The sequence below is a fragment of the Loxodonta africana genome, chromosome 2 (assembly GCF_030014295.1).
Source record: "Loxodonta africana isolate mLoxAfr1 chromosome 2, mLoxAfr1.hap2, whole genome shotgun sequence".
In the NCBI taxonomy this organism is placed as follows: domain Eukaryota; kingdom Metazoa; phylum Chordata; class Mammalia; order Proboscidea; family Elephantidae; genus Loxodonta; species Loxodonta africana.
This window is the reverse complement of record NC_087343.1, coordinates 143,208,037-143,225,406: the sequence shown is the minus strand read 5'-3', so window position 1 is coordinate 143,225,406 and position 17,370 is coordinate 143,208,037. Positions and strand designations below refer to the sequence as shown.

Below are 17,370 nucleotides of genomic sequence, written 5' to 3'. Positions count from 1 at the left end.
AGGTCCTTTGCAGCAGATTTACTCAATGCAACGCGTCTTTTGATTTCTTGACTGCTGCTTCCATGGGTGTTGATTGTGGATCCAAAAAAAATGAAATCCTTGACAACGTCAATCTTTTCTCCATTTATCATGATGTTGCTCATTGGTCCAGTTGTGAGGATTTTTGTTTTCTTTATGTTGAGGTGCAGTCCATACTTTGTCCTATAAAAACCAAAAAACCAATCCCAGTGCTGTCGAGTCGATTCTGACTCATAGTGACCCTATAGTGTTGCTATAAGTCAGAATCGACTAGAAGCCAGTGAGTTTGGTTTTGATTTGGTGCTGTCTTAGTTGTCTAGTGCTGCTATAACAGAAATACCACAAGTGGATGGCTTTAACAAAGAGAAATTTATTCTCTCACTGTCCAGTAGGTTACAAGTCCAAATTCAGTGTGCCAGCTTCAGGGGAAGGCTTGCTTTCTTTGTCCGCTCTGGAGGAAGTTCCTTGTCCAGAATCTTCCCCTGGTCAAGTTTTCAAGCGCAGGGACCCTGGGTCCAAAGGACATGCTCTGCTCCCGGTGCTGCTTTCGTGGTGGTATGAGGTCCCCAACTCTCTGCTTTCTTCCCTTTCCTTTTATTTCTTGAGAGATAAAAGGTGGTGCAGGCCACACCCCAGGGAAACTCTCTTTACACTGGATCAGGGATGTGAGGTGGGTAAGGGTGGTATACAATCCCACCCTAATTCTTTTTAACATAAAATTACAATCACAAAATGGAGGACAACCACAGAATACTGGGATCATGGTCTGACCAAGCTGATACACAGGTTTTTTGGGGGACATAATTCAATCCATGACAGGTGCTAAGAACTTTATGTAAATTAATTTCGTCCTCACAATAACCCAAAGAAAACAGTGTTGTTTTCCCCATTTTTTCACATGGCAAAACAGACTTTCAGAGAGATAAATTTGATTGACTTTTATGAGTCACACAAGTCCTAAGAGGCTGAGATAGGATTCAAACTCAGGCAGCTCAACTTCAAAGCCTGTGGGTTTTTTTGGCTTTATAGAACAGAAATTTATTCTCTCACAGTTCTGGAGGTTAGAAGTCCAAATCACAGTTTGGCCATGTTGATTTCTTCCTTGTTGGTCACCCTGGGCATTATTTGGTTCCTTGGTATCCCTTGGCTGTAAATGTCTGCCTCCCTCCCCTTGTCTGTGTCTATTTTCGTTGTTTTATACCTCAGAAGTGATTAGGTTTAGTATCCACTGTACACTGGTATGACCTCACTGATACAACAAAAGAAAACCCGTATTTCCAAACAGGATCACATCCACAGGTACAGGGCCAGGAATTCAACACATATTTTGAGGAAATGCAATTCAATCCATAACAAGTGGATTAGTTCACACAGAGTGAGAAGAGTGCTGAAAACATAACCCTGGGAACACTAACATGTATGGCCCAGATAAAAACAGAAGAAGCCTCAGGGAGATTGGAAAAAAAAAAAAAAAAGAGAGTGGCCACAGAGGTAGGAAGGGAAACACAGTGTGTGCTGAGACCACAGAAGATTTTAAGAAAGGAGGAGTTGCCATTGAGATCAAATTGCTAGGGTTGTCTGATTTTGTATATAAAAATATAGGACACCCTGGTACATTTGAATCTCAGGTAAATAACAAATAACCCTTTTAGTATAAACATATCCAACATATGTAATTGGGAGTTCCTATGTATTATCTGTCAATCCTACAAGCTGACTAATCATTGGCTTTGAAAATTGGAAAGTCATTAATATCCCATGCTAGGGCAGTTTCACCATAGCTCTGTGGCAGAATCCAGAAATTGGTGGGTGGATGAGTGAACTGGTGGCGAGGAAATATAGGCGGTAAGGAAGCGAGGTGATGAGGGATTCGATTCTGTGGAGGATTTTGGTGTCAAAGGAAGGTCAAAGCTTGTACTTTTAATCACCATGATGTTAGTTGCTGTCTAGTTGATTCCGACTCCTGCTGATCTCATGTGTTACAGGGTAGAACTACTCCACAGAGTTTTCTTGGCTGTAATCTTAACTGAAGCAGATCACCAGGACTTTTATTCTGTGGTACCACTGGGTGGGTACAAACTGCCAACCTTTAGGTTAGCAATTGAGCATATACCATTTACACACCTAGGAACATTCTATACACTGTGATATTCTATATGAATTTATTACAATAAAGAGTGTTAATTTCTAGGGATAATAATAGATTTTAATAGATACAGGTCTTATTCTTTGAAATATCACAGTTTGCAGTAAAAAAATAAATGATACATGTACAGACTCACTTTATCGAATCACTATGGGCAGTGGTTAGACATGTTTAAAAAAAAAAAGATGACATCACTTTTTCTGTAGGGTTTCCTTCCTACCAGGCTGGAACAGGCTGGGGACAAGCATCACTTTATGGATGGCCCAAAGTAGAAATACTTCCAAGGTATTGAGAAAGAAGTGTTTTCCCCATTAACCACAGTTAGCTTGTTTGATTAAGCAGATACCAAGAAAGTTATATAAAACCTTACACTAGGCAGGAGGAAGAAAAGCAGACAATCCATTTTGAGGAAAAATGCCCCCCACAAAATATGGAGAAGGCTCTAGGTATAAAAATGTTTATTACAACATTGTTATGACAGCAAAGGACTGAAAGCAACTTAAATGTCCAACTAATAATAGGAAAATGATTAAGTTAATCGTGGCCCATTGACCCGATGGAGTATTGCGCAGCTGTGTATTTATTTATTTATTTTTTATGTTTTGCTTTTGTAAAAGTTGTATCTGCTATACTTTGAAAAGAAGAAAATTATCTGTGATCTGACCACCCGGAAATAATCGCTGTTAAGTTTTTGTTGATGTCCCAGTTTATACTTCCTTTACATTTATAATGCAGCAACCACTATAAAGGATAGTTATGAAGATGAGGTAACAATATTTTAAAACGGTATGTAATAAGTAAAGGAGCCTTGGTGGCGCAGTGATTAAGTGCTCAGCTGTGAACTGAAAAGTCAGCAATTTGAACCCACCAGCGGCTCCGAGGGAGAAAGATGTGGCAGTCTGCTTCTGTAAAGATGTCAGCCTTGGAAACTCTATGGAACAGTTCTACTGTGTCCTATAGGGTCACTATGAGTCAGCATCCACTTGACAGCAATGTTTTTTTTTTTGGTTATACAGTAGTAAGTAAACAGGGCAAAAAGATTTTACAACTATGAAAATAAATAGATACACAGGAAAAAATACTGGAAGGAACTACACTGATATTTTAATGTTGTTATATTAGGGTGTGGAATTGTGGGTGTGTTTTACTTTATTTTCTACATTGTACTTATATGACACTTGGGGACAACAGTGAGACACTCTCAAGAAATCTGAGTGGTAAACTAATAAAACCTACGCATCATGGATAGGATTAGTTTTTGCAGCTGTTTCCTCTAAATCCTTGCAACTCAGAGTAGGATCCTTGAACTAGCAACATTAGCGTGTCCGGTAAAAAGTCTGGTAGTTTATAGAAATCCAGGCCCCAGTCCAGGCCAACTGAATTCGCATATGATTTTGACAAAATCCCCGGGTAATCCTTTTTCATGTTAAAGCTTGAGATGCAGTGCTTTCAATGAAAAACTTCTTCTTTCTGGAAGAGTGGAGTTTGATGGTAGTCTAATTGATGGTATTAATAACTCTAAATATAATGTGCTAGTAGGAGAGGGTTGATTGGGACATTGGCAGATGGAAGTGGGGCAGAATATGACAGTTTATCTGACACTGTCCAGGGGTGAGAGACTAAACTTGGGGGCCCCAGAGATGGGCCCTCAGGTGTGAGGCTTCACATAGATCCCCCGGGGCTCATCGAGCTCTCCAGGTTGTGAGCAAGTTGTCCTACCAGTTTCCCCAGTGCCCTTTGCCTTGGCTCCTTCATCCCAAGCACCTCTTTGGCAATAAGCTGGTTTTCCTTGAAGCTTTCCTTCAGGAAAAGAAAATTTGTCTGAGAGATAACTAGTCTTTTAGAGCAGTCTGTACTTCTTGTTATTGTTGTTATTTGCCATTGAGTCAATTTCTACTCATAGCAACCCTGGGTGACAGAGCAAAACTGTCCCATAGGGTTTCCTAGGCTGTAATCTTTATGGGAGCAGAAAACCAGGACTTTCTCCCACGGAGCCAATGGGTAGGTTCAAACCACCAACCTTTCAGTTAACAGCCAAGTGCTTAACCTTTGTGCCACCAGGGCTCCTTGCACTTCTCATTAGTTTATGTTAAATTGCCTTCCCATAATGCATGAGTCATAAACTGTAGTATCTGGTCTATGGATTTATTTCCTATTGTAAATTACTACACCAGCATCCTTGTGAATTTGTAAATCTGGCACGCATTTGGTTAGCAAATGTCTACGAGAGACCAGTCAACCTTAAGGGGCTACTAATAAAATCACCAGTAACATTATAGAAGATTAAATCTACCTAGAGATACTTTTTAGAGATATTATTCCCTGGGAGGCCCTATCTGGTGGCCAGAGACCTCCTTAGGGGAAATGTAGGTAGTTTTCCTTAAAACCACATTAACTTTTATACTGACTAGAAAATTTTATTTATTTTTTAAAGAATCTCTATATTTTTAAAAATTTTTATTGTGCTTTAAGTGAAAGTTTACGAATCAAGTCAGTCTCTCATACACAAACTTATACACACCTTGCTATGTACTCCTAGTTGCTCTCCCCTTAATGAGGCAGGACACTCCTCCTCTCAACCCTGTATTCCCTATGTCAATTCAGTCTGTTTCTGTCCCCTTCTGCCTCCTCATCCGTCCTCCAGACAGGAGCTGCCCACATAGTCTCATGTGTCTACTTGAGCAAAGAAGCTCACTCCTTTCCAGTATCATTCTCTGTCTTATAGTCCAATCTAATCCCTGTCTGAAGAGTTGGCTTTGGGAATGGTTCCAGTCTTGGGCTAACAGAAGGGTCAGGGACCATGACCTCCAGGGTCCTTCTAGTCTCAGCCAGATCATTTAGTCCGGTCTTTTTATGAGAATTCGAGGTCTGCATCCCACTGTTCTGCTGCAGCAGGGATTCTCTGTTGTGTTCCCTGTCAGGGCAGTCATCGGTTGTAGCCAGTCACCCATCTAGTTCTTCTGGTCTCAGGCTGATGTAGTCTCTGGTATATGTGGCCCTTTCTGTCTCTTGGACTCATATCTCCCTTGTGTCTTTAATGTTCTTCATTCTCCTTTGTTCCAGGTAGGTTGAGACCAATTGATGCATCTTAGATGGCCACTTGCTAGGTGTTTCAGACCCCAGATGCCACTCACAAACTGGGATGCAGAATGTTTTCTTAATACATTTTGTTATGCCAGTTGACCTAGATGTCCCCTAAAACCAGGCTTCTCAGACCCCCATCCCTGCTACTCTGGCTTTTGAAGCGTTCGGCTGTATTCAGGAAGCTTCTTTGCTTTTGGTTCAGTCCAGTTGTGCTGACCTCTCCTGTATTGTGTGTTGTCTTTCCCTTCACCTAAATTAGTTCTTGTCTACTATCTAATTAGTGAATACCTCCTCCCTCCCTCCCTCCCCACCGTTGTAACCATCAAAGAATTTTTTCTTCTGTATTTAAACTATTTCTTGAGTTCTTGTAATAGTAGTCTCATGCACTATTTGTCTTTTTGCAACTGACTAATTTCACTCAGAATAATGCCTTCCAGATTCCTCCACCTTATGAGATGTTTCACAGATTCATCATTGTTCTTAATCATTGCGTAGTATCCCATTATGTGAATATACCATAATTTATTTATCCATTCATCCGTTAATGGGCACCTTGGTTGCTTCCATCTTTTTGCTATTGTAAACAGTGCTGTAATGAACATGGGTGTGCACATATCTCTTCGCGTAGAGGCTCTTATTTCTCTAGGATATATTCCAAGAAGTGGAATTGCTAATCGTACGGTAGTTCTATTTCTAGGTTTTTAAGGAAGCTCCAAATCGATTTCCAAAGTGGTCGTACCATTTTACATTCCTACCAGCAGTGTGTAAGTGCTCCAGTCTCTCCACAAGCTCTCCAACATTTATTATTTTGTGTTTTTTGGATTAATGCCAGCCTCGTTGGGATGAGATGGTATCTTATTGTACTTTTGATTTGCATTTCTGTAATGGCTAATGATCGTGAGCATATCCTCCTGTATCTGTTAGCTACCTGAATGTTCTCTTTGATGAAGTGCTTGTTCATATCCTTTACCCATTTTTTAATTGGGTTATTTGTCTTTTTGTAGTATCATGTAGATTTTAGAGATCAGATCCTAATAGGATTTGTCATAGCCAAAAACTTTTTCCCAGTCCGTAGGTAATCTTTTTACTCTTTTGATGAAGTCTTTGGATAAGCATAAATGTTTGATTTTTAGGAGTTCCCAGTTATCTAGTTTCTTTTCTGGTGTTTGTGCATTGTTAGTAATGTTTTGTATACTGTTTATGCTATGTATTACTGCTCCTAGCATTGTCCCTATTTTTTTCTTCCATGATCTTTATCATCTTAGACTTTATATTTAGGTCTTTGATCCATTTTGAGTTAGTTTTTGTGCATGGTATGAAGTATGGGTCTTGTTTCATTTTTTTGCAGATGGATATCCAGTTATGCCAGCATCATTTGGTAAAGAGACTGTCTTTTACCCATTTAACTGACTTTGGGCCCTTGTCAAATATCAGCTGCTCATATGTGGATGGATTTATGTCTAGATTCTCAATTCTGTTCCATTGGTCTATGTATGTGTTGTTGTACCAGTACCAGGCTGTTTTGACTACCGTGGCAGTATAATAGGTTCTAAAATCAGGTAGTGTGAGGCCTCCTGCTTTGTTCTTCTTTTTCAGTAATGCTTTACTTATCTAGGGCCTCTTTCCCTTCCATATGAAGTTGGTGATTTGTTTCTACATCTCATTAAAAAATGTCATTGGAATTTGGATCAGAATTGCATTGCACCTATAGATGGCTTTGGGTAGAACAGACATTTTTACAATGTTAAGTCTTCCTATCTATGAACAAGGTGTATGTTTCCACTTATGTAGATCTCTTTTGATTTCTTGCAGTAGTGCCCTGTAGTTTTCTTTGTATAGGTCTTTTATGTCTCCAGTTAGATTTATTCCTAAGTATTTTTATGTTCTTGTGGGTAAATGGTACTGATTTGGTGATTTCCTCTTTGATGTTCTCTTTGTTGGTGTAGAGGAATCCAACTGATTTTTGTGTGTTTATCTTGTATCCTGATACTCTGCTGAACTCTTCTATTAGTTTCAGTAGTTTTCTTGAGGATTCTTTAGGGTTTTCTGTGTATAAGATCATATCATCTGCAAATAGAGATACTTTTACTTCTTCCTTACCAATTCCGATGCCCTTCATTGAAATTTTTTTTTTTTTTGGGAAAAAAAAAAAAAGATACAAAATGAGAAGGAAACTATCCTGAGTTTCATTATTTAAGGAAATTTGTCTTATTTGCGTAATTCACAGAGCATTTCTCAATGCTTGTTTCTTCCTCCTTTAATATCATTTTCAAAAGAATTTTAAGAACATTGGATTTTATGTTTCTGTAATACCACAGAAGTTAATGTAACTCAATCTTTTCCATTACAGAATGAAGTCTTTTTTTCTAACATTTTACATGGTATCCTCAGAGAAGATCATGCCCTAGTGTCTAGAGCTGTATCCATGAAGGTGGAGAATTTCACAGAAACGAGTGAAATAAATGAACTTTTTGACTTATTTACTTACAACAAGGTAAAAACAGTTAAATATTTCCTTTTGTTCTATACTTTTCTAGAAAGTTGCATAAAATGGGTTATGTCATTTTTGTGTGCCCTTCCAACTCATAGCAACCCTGTAAGAAAGAGTAGAGCTGCCCCATTGGGTTTCCTAGGCTGTAATCTTTACTGGAGCAGATCACATCTTTTCTCCTGAGGAGTGGCTGATGGGTTCCAAGTGCCAGCCTTTGGGTTAGCAGCTAAATACTTAGCCATTGTGCCACCAGGGTTCCTTAAATGGGTTATTTAGAGTCATAGATAAATATGCTACTGTAACACTTTTGATACAAATAACAGTTATTGTGTTCAGTAAATAGATTTCAGCAAATGTGGTTAAATCAATTCTAATAAATAGGTATTAAGAACTCAGTGCTATCTACCATTATAAATAAACGTCGAGAATTTGCTACTTTTAAGGTAAATCCTTTTGTTTGGTGGAGATTTATTTTTGCCATGCAAGTATCTCAATTAAAAAATTTTTTTGCGTACCCTGAACTCTTTTTATGTAGAACATTTACTCACCCTTTACCCATTGATTAGTGACAGTGTACTATTTTATTAGCATATTTTGGAATAAACCAAACATTAGAGTAGAATGCAATCAGGAGGAGCACAGCCCAGAATATTGCTTGTACAAATGGAATGTGTTAGTATATGGCTATTGACTTTTGTTCAAATAATGGACAGGTTCTTATGTCCTAGGGAGCGTCCATGGCACGGATGCTTTCCAGCTTCCTGAATGAGAATTTATTTATTGGTGCACTCAAGGTGAGTTTACTTGATTGTTGTTACCTGGATGACAGGAAACATAAATTGCTTTGGCATGTTATTTATTTTAACTTTTTCTATTTTTAGTCATATTTGGAGACATTTTCTTACTCAAATGCTGAGCAAGATGATCTCTGGAGGCATTTTCAAATGGTAATTGTCTGACTTTCCGACCTGTATTTGCTGAATGATCTTGTATGATTCAGTACAACAAGATCTGGAGGCCTGCTCTCACACAACAGTGCCGTGGAAAAATGAGTTTGCCTGGTTTGTAAAACTCCCTTATGTCGAGGGTTGTGTCTTTTATTGTCACCACTGTATCCCCAGTACTCAGAACAGAGCTTGGCACATATTAGATCCATAAATATGTATTGATTGAATGAATGGACTAAGGAACCATTCCTATAGAGGTAAACAAAGTTTTGAATTTGGCCAGAATATAATCCACTGGGGATTACTATAGAAATGAGGAGTAGAATAGCTCCTAGTTTCTTTTAGGAGATTGCTACTTTGAGAGGCTTTGATGATAAATTTATCTGCTTTTCTGATGACTTTTTTAAAACAGGCCATAGATGACCAGAGTAAAATTCTTTTGCCTGCAACAGTAAAAAGTATAATGGACAGTTGGACACATAAGAGTGGCTTTCCAGTTATTACCTTAAATGTATCCACTGGTGTTATGAAACAGGAGCCATTTTATCTTGGAAAGGTTAAAAATCAGACACTTCTTACCCACAAGTAGGTTGATTTACTGCTCTTTGTCTTTACCTTCCTGGGGGTTCAGCTCTTATGAAATGGAGTTTAAGGGTACACACTCTTCTGCAAAGTGACTTGAGAGGGTGACCCAGGGCTCCACTCAAGGTTGTTACCGGGGTGCTACCTGTGGGGCAGAGCCCTGATATGCTGAGCAAGGCCAGAGACCTGCGTTTAGGAATTCAAGGCAGTGCCCTTCCCTGGAATTTAGGGCCACACCAGTGATGAGAGGGGTGTTATATATTCCTCCTTGTCTTTCAAACAGAAAAAATGAATTACTTGAGATTCTGCATAAGAGGCAATAACAGAGCCACAGGTGGCCACATATTAATTAAAAGAAGAAAGGGTCCGTTTGCAAGGTAGTCTTGTCTTCTCTAAAAATGAAACTGAATGGTAACTATGTCTATGAGGAATAAGTGTGTGTGTGTGTGTGTGTGTGTGTATTTGTAGCCATACTTACAATATTAGAATTATGGTCTTTAGATTCAGTATTGAGCTTAAATATTGATTTCACCAAAATTTGCACCTTAAGTTTTTTTTAAACTCTCTGTGTTTCAGTTGCTTTATCTATAAAGTGAATGTAATAACACGTAGTCCAGGGGGTTGTTGTAAAAATGAAATGGAATGAGTATAAAGCAGCCTAGCATCGGTCACTTTCCCTCTCTTGACTTGTTAGATAATTTTCAACTATTTTATGAGTTTTGATCCTCACATCTCCTTATAGGAAGTATCATACAAATGAGTAATTTTCAAGTACTATCACCAACATTTTCCAGTAGACCTACTCTTCCTTTAAAATTCCAGAGGCAGGAGAACAGAAGACCCAAAAGTCCCTTCTCATTTAATATTCTGTGATTTTTGAGAAGAGGTGTGCATCTTAGCTATGTAGATAAACACAGAGCTACAGTTCCAAGTCTTTGAGAGGCCAAGCTCGTAAGCATTTGAGCAAGATTGGAAATATTACCCAACCCCAAAGTAGCGTGTCTGTTCAGATGACTAACTTGCATTCGCTGCCGTCTGCTACTTTACCCAGATCACATCTACCACTGTGGAAGAATGTAGATATTCAATATATATGAGTGCCCTGGCTGACTTCTGTTCAACACTTTTCAGATGAGGAAAAATTTTGAGGCCAAAAAGCATTTTGAAATGTTTGTCAAGCTTTTTCTTCTTAACTTACTCTTCACTTCTCTTGGCACAAAGGGATTTGGGTCTGTCTGCAGTGTTTGAACTACCTTTGGGCAAGGCCAGGGGGTTATAATTTAATATAAATGGCCCTTGAACGTTTCAAAATCAATACAGTGTTAGTAGCTGTTATAAGAAGTAAATCCCTAAGACACAGGAGAGAAGAGTAAAGAAATAGCTAAAGCAAAACTGGCTTGTAAAAATCACAGCAAATAATCCTAAGAACAAAGTCCTGCATATCTAGAGGGAAGGACCAAAGAACTCCAGTTCTGTCGTCTCATTTAATGTTGGTTTGGAATTTATATTCTTATGTGTAAAAATTAACTGAATTTTTATTTTCTTCCAATAAGTGACACATGGATTGTCCCTATCCTTTGGATAAAAAATGGAACTACACAATCTGTAGTCTGGCTAGATAAAAGCAGCAGTAAGTAACAAATTTTAAAAACATTTTTGCATATATACATAAAGGCAGAAAATGAAATATATAAAGGCAGAGAACAAAATGTTGAAATGTCTAGCTTTTGAAAGGCTATCTACTTTAAAACTAAAATATTATCTCATTCTTGTTGAACATATAGCTTTGAAGAAAAGTTCCAAATATTTATATATGAAAAAATATTATTATATGGTAAGATTGGTACATATTTTAGAATTCCTTTATCTTTTTTGTCTTTGTTTTGGTGAGTTTAGAATTAAGACTATAGAGTATAAACATGTATTAAAATCTTTAAAAAAAGTACCACTCCAAACTATTCACATCTTCCTTTGCAGAAGTATTTCCTGAAATGCAAGTTTCAGATTCTGACCATGATTGGGTGATTTTAAATTTGAATATGACTGGATATTATAGAGTTAATTATGATGAATTAGGTTGGAAGAAATTAAATCAACAGCTTGAAAAAGATCCTAAGGTAAGGTTTTTTATTTTAATAACTTTTATTAAATATCATTAAACAATGTGCTCTCTAGCCTCTTAGAGGCTGAGCTTTCATAAACCTGTCTTGTGGGAAAAGCCTTCACCCTATTCCCACCCTTCACTCCTGGCAAACTGGAGAGAGATATTTTTCTTACTCTTAGAAAGGGGAGATTTTAGTTGAATGAGTTGTTTTTTTTAACATTAATTTTGCTTTTCTACAAAAACTTTACCTTTCCAAGTAGGAATCAGAATAAATTTTCCTATGAATCATTACCTTTGTAGTCTTAGGCAAGTTACTTAAATGCTCTTCTTCCATTTTGTCACTTTAGGATGGGAATAACATCATATTTTATATGTCATGAAGATTAGAGTTTATGTAGGTAAAAAAATATAGTTAATATTTTTAAGCAACCTGGAAGGGCAAAGTAGAACTGCCCCATTGGTTTTCCAAGGCTGTAAATCTTTATGGAAGTAGACTGCCACATCTTTCTCCCATGGAGTGGCTGGTGGGTTCTAACTGCTGACCTTTCTATTAGCAGCCAAGTGTTGTAACCATTGCATCACCAGGGCTCCGTTAGCTCATAATAGGAAGTCCATACATGCTAAACCAAATCTGTTGCCACTGAGTCAATTTTGACTCATAATGACCCTATAGGACAGAGTAGAACTGCCCCATAGGGTTTCCAAGGCTGTAATATTTACAGAAGCAGACTGCCGCATCTTTCTCCCTCAGAGCAGCTGGTAGGTTGGAACCATCAATATTTTTGTTAGCAGCTAAGCACTTAACCACCAGAGTTCCTTGGCATATATGCTAGACAGTATGAATATTATTCCTGAAAGCATATTCCCACTATCTCTCACAAGAGAAAATTCATAAAATGTAATATCACTTTGTCTTAGTTATCTAGTGCAGCCACAACAGAAACACCACAACTGGATGGCTTTAACAAAGAAAAATGTATTCTCTTGCAGTCTAGGAGGCTAGAAGTTTGAATTCAGGGAACCAGCTCCAGGGGAAGGCGTTCTCTCTCTGTTGGCTCTGGGGGAAGGTCCTTGTCATCAATCTTCCCCTGGTCTAGGAGCCTCTCAGCACAGGGACCCAGGGTCCAAAGGACATGCTCCCCTTCTAGTTGTTCTTTCTTGGTGGCATGAGGTCCGTCTGTCTCTCTGCTCACTTCTCTCTTTTATATCTCAAAAGAGGTTGACTCAAGATACAGCCTAATCTTGTAAATTGAGTTCTGCCTCATTAACATAACTGCCTCTAATCCTGCCGGATTAGCATGAGATAGGTAGAATTTACAACACATGGGAAAACCACATCAGATGACAAAATGGTGGACAATCACGCAATACTGGGAATCATGGCCTAGCCAAGTTGACATGCATTTTGGGGGGATACTATTCAACCCATAATACGCTTTAAATTATAAAATTACTATAAATGATCATATAAACATTAAAACTTTGGCTGGCTACAATCAATCTGATTTTAATCAGTTGAATTAAACCAAGTCTCCATTGGAGGAGATGGATGCTGACTGGGGAGTCTGTGGAGTTGGCTCTGATGCTACTTGCTCTGTAACCTTGGGCAGTTTGCTCAGACTCCATTTGTAAAACTGGAGTGTTGAAGTAAATGATATATTGGTGTCTCCCTATTCTAAAATTCTCTGAGACACCTAGCAGCCTTTCTAGCAGAGGAGGCAGTAAGTTATACTTGTGTAGAGGCGTGGGCTCTGGGTTAGATGGACTTGAGTTCATATTTTTGTTCATTGTTTGTCAGCCGTATGACTTTGGGCCTCTTATATGACCAGTCGTGCCTCAGTTTCCTTATCTGTATAACATAATAGACCAAACTTAAAGGGTTATTTTGAAGCTTAAATAATGTTTAACTGAGGACTGACACATTTCAGGCATTCAGAACATGTTCAGTAATTTTTTAAAATTGTTATTGGGATTTCAAATAAAGCTACAAAAACATTTATATTAATTTTTTTTTTCAAATCTTTCTCAGAGTGGCTAAATTCTTATTAATTATTAAGGGAAGTCTAAGCCATGGTAACTCTAGGTCATTCATACCATTAAATTGATTTCTTGAAACAATTACAGGTTTACGTATTGAAAAACTGAGGTCAATTATGTCTACAACGTAGTTGGTGAGCAAGTAAAATAGAATTTCTATTATTAATCTTATTCTTAAAAAATGTATTATTGCCACAAAAAAGAAAGAGATTATTATCAAGGGAAGAATTAAGCTTGGCTCGTTCAGATGCTGTAAAGAGTATAGTGAAGATAAATTTCCTAGGATCAAAATATGGAAGTGCTGGAACATGTTGAAACAATGCTGTGGAAGGCTTTGGGTGTCCTTAGGGGACTGAACCTAAAATTAAAGAGTCCTATGGTCTGGCAATGCCAAGGAGCTCAAACAGAAGCCTGAAGAGTTAGGTTGGCAATTGATCCCTGCCTTTCTGTGGCTATAAAGGACCGTGTTGGTGGTATTGTGCCAAATTGGTAAAATCTTATGAAGACAGAGACCACTAGAAAATTACTTCAGTGTTACCAAAATAGTGCTAAATAATATTTAGTTAAGGCCTGCTAAAAGGAGCTCTGGTAGCGCAGTGTTTAAAAGCTTGGCTACTAACCCAAAGGTTGGTGGTTTGAACCCATCAGCCCCTCCGTGACAGAAAAATGTGGCAGTCTGCTTCTATAAAGATTACAGCCTTGGAAACTCTATGGGCCAGTTCTACTCTACTGTAGGGTCATTATGAGTCAGAACCAACTCAACATCAACAGGTAAGGCCTACTTAGTCCCAAGTGGCATAAACAGTTTGCAGGTGGCTCCTAATGTAAGGGTTGGATGTTTGAACTCACCCAGTGATGTCATCGAAGAAAGGCCTAGCAATCTGTTTCTGTAAAGATTACAGCCAAGAAAACCCTATGGAGCAGATCTACTCTGTAACACATAGGGTTGCCATGAGTTGGAGTCAACTCTACAGCAACAATTTTTTTTTTTTATAAGGCGTACTGTGCCCAAAATTCCCCTGACAATAGTTCAGATATTGTGTTACAATTTAACGTAATCTTTCTGATTTGAAGAAGTCTTTTTAACTTGATTTCTTGTCTTATTTTTTAATATGGTATGTTTTGGGGAATACTTTAGCAAAACTCTGCCATATTTAAGCCTTATAAATTGATGTCCTGGGGAATTATTTATTAAAAACAGATGTATAATAAATTTTGGAGACCATTCTTGGTAGTTACCATTTTCTCTGCAGTTGAGATAATTCACAGATAAGTGTTTTGGAAGGAGCAAAGATCTTTAAATGTTATTATTTTGAAAATTATATTTTTATTAAAAAATGTTCTTATCTTTTCCTCAACTTATTTGGATTGAATTCTGCAGGCTATTCCTGTTATTCACAGACTGCAGTTGATTGATGATGCCTTTTCCTTGTCTAAGTGAGTATATTTTCTTCTCTGATAGTTTTAGAGTACCTTGAGGACATTATAGAAACAATAGCTTAATCACTATGAAATTGTTTCTTTATTATATATAGGTCCTAACTTATTAAGATGAGGACCAAATTCTGTGGTAGTAGCTGAATTTTATAACATAAAGAGTTGCTGGAAATAAATAGACTATCGACTGAGATTTTAAAGTGGTTTTTGTTACCCAAGGGTGATGACTATGGATATAATTTTAATGAGATCTGATCTGTATTTTAATTTATTGAAAAATGATTAATTTTATTTATATTAGTTTTTTCAGTATAAACTATGCTGCTAAGTATTTAGTCTTGTAAATTAGCATATGTTCAGAGTTAAAATTTTCAAACAATAAAAGTTAAGAAGTATAGGAATGAATTATCCAGCATGTTCTCTCCTTCTTTGACTTGTCATATTTCTTGAATGTCTGTTTGTTTTATCCTTCGTATCTTTACTACTCTTTCCCTCTGTGACTTGCTGCACATTTCTTTGCCCACTGCTTTGCTGAAATTCCTCTCTAAGATTCCCAAGACTTTTGACACTGTTGGTCACATCTTCCTGAAAACTTCCCTTTTGCCTTCCCGACACTCAGATACGCAAGTCTGGTTCTCTTCCTGTATCTGACCCCTCTTCTTACTACTGCTGTGAGCATCCTCAAGGCCAATTATGGTTGTATTATTTTCCTCTCTCATTTTTCCTGTGGATTACGTATTCATTCTTGTGGCTTCAGTGATCATTTTATTATGTACATTTACAGTGCCCAGCTGATATAAGAAATTTAACAAATGTTTGTGGAAGGATATGTTGATGACTTCCATCCCTACTTGTCTTTCCTCCTGTCCTCTGTTTATCCTGAACTTTTTTCTGTTTCAGAATTGCTCCTTCTATCAATTTCTTTCTCTTTGTCAAAGGCATCATTATTCTTCCCAGCTATCAAACTTGAAACATCAGAGGTGTCCTCAGCTCCTCTCCTTTGCCCATGCTCATCTAGTCATTACATCTTATCCTCCATTCTTGGTAATGTCTTTTGGATTTTCACTTTCCTTACTAGCCCCACTGCTTCCACACTAACCCAAGCTTTCATCATCTTTTGTCTGGCCTATCCCATTATCCTCCAGCCTTTGGTGCTTTTGAATTTGTTTAAATACCTAGATTACGTTTCACTAAACTTAAACTTTTTAACCTAACATTCAAAGCTCTCCACAGTTTTGATCTCACTTCTCATTTATATACAAAATTAAGACTCTTGCCTCATTAGCATGGTCCGTCCATCACACTCATTCCCACTTTATCTTTTTTGTTCAGGCTACTTTTTCTTTCTCCCTACCTACTCCAATCCTACCCATCCTTCATTGCCTTTCTCAAGTTTCTTCTCCATGAAGTCTTCCCCAGCTTCTCCATCACACATGTATATTTCCCTTCTTTTCTACTTTATGGTATTCATTGCCTTTTCTGGGGCCTTTATTAACAGCTTCTTACGCATGAATCTCACCTTCTCATTGAAATAATTAGATTCTCAATGGTAGATGAGACTAGTGTCATATACCTTAGTTTATGGTCCCACCAGTAGGTAGCAGAGCATTAGAAGAGAATGACTTTTAATTAACACTTGTTTAATGAAAATTATATTCCCATAAGAATGCATAATAAATGCACAAATATTCTATTTCTCAATAATCAGTCCAACATTTGACCTGAATTTTCTATAGCCTCCAAGAATTTGGGTATTTGAATGTACCAGATTGAAACAGAAACCTGTCAACATTGCTTAGGTTACATCTTTCCAATAAGATGAGACCTTTACCCTCTACCTTCCTGATTGATTCACATACCTTGATAGAAGTCAGGCATTGACACATGGAACAAATATGGAAAGTGTGCAAATCATTTAGCCAGTGGAGGTTTTTTGAGTGTGTGTGTGTTTTTAAACCAAACAGAAACAATTATATTGAGGTTGAAACAGCACTTGATTTAACCAAGTACCTTGCTGAAGAAGATGAAATCGTAGTATGGCATGCAGTCTTGGCAAACCTGATAACCAGTGATCTTGTTTCTGATGTAAACAACTATGATATATACCCGTTATTAAAGGTAATTTCATTCTCTTATGTGGCTTAAAAAAAAATCCTCTCTTCTTCTTTCCACGTTCTAGCCAGCACCTGTGAGACAGATCTTTACTGAAGTAAAAGTCTGTTAGTTCCACATATATCTATTTTCTATATTCAAGTAATGCCTGATTCCTCTTGAAAGTACCTTCATCATAGACCTGGTCTAGGAGATGAGTATGTGAGAAATTTGGAACGGTACTTCTTTATAGATGAAATGACACCGTGCCCTAAGAAACCAGAAATGGATGAAAATATTATGCCTTTTTTGCTTAAAGAAAAGGATAGCGTCTATTAGCAACTATTTCCATAAGAGATTGTTAGATAAACAGAATGACATTTAATAACCTTACTTTCGTGATTGAAATATTCTGATCAATAGGAATACCCTT

At 37.6% G+C, this 17,370-nt stretch overlaps 1 protein-coding gene across 1 annotated transcript in view; it reads left to right on the top strand.

Annotated features, from left to right (window-relative positions):
* Nucleotides 1-17,370, top strand: part of LVRN (laeverin) — a 105,051-nt gene that overhangs the window by 47,272 nt on the left and 40,409 nt on the right. The window contains exons 7-14 of the mRNA XM_010590525.3: nt 7,599-7,742; nt 8,468-8,533; nt 8,621-8,686; nt 9,099-9,271; nt 10,822-10,898; nt 11,246-11,385; nt 14,791-14,846; nt 16,811-16,964. Of these exons, the coding sequence (XP_010588827.3) occupies nt 7,599-7,742; nt 8,468-8,533; nt 8,621-8,686; nt 9,099-9,271; nt 10,822-10,898; nt 11,246-11,385; nt 14,791-14,846; nt 16,811-16,964 (876 nt within the window). The remainder of the gene's footprint in view (nt 1-7,598; nt 7,743-8,467; nt 8,534-8,620; nt 8,687-9,098; nt 9,272-10,821; nt 10,899-11,245; nt 11,386-14,790; nt 14,847-16,810; nt 16,965-17,370) is intronic.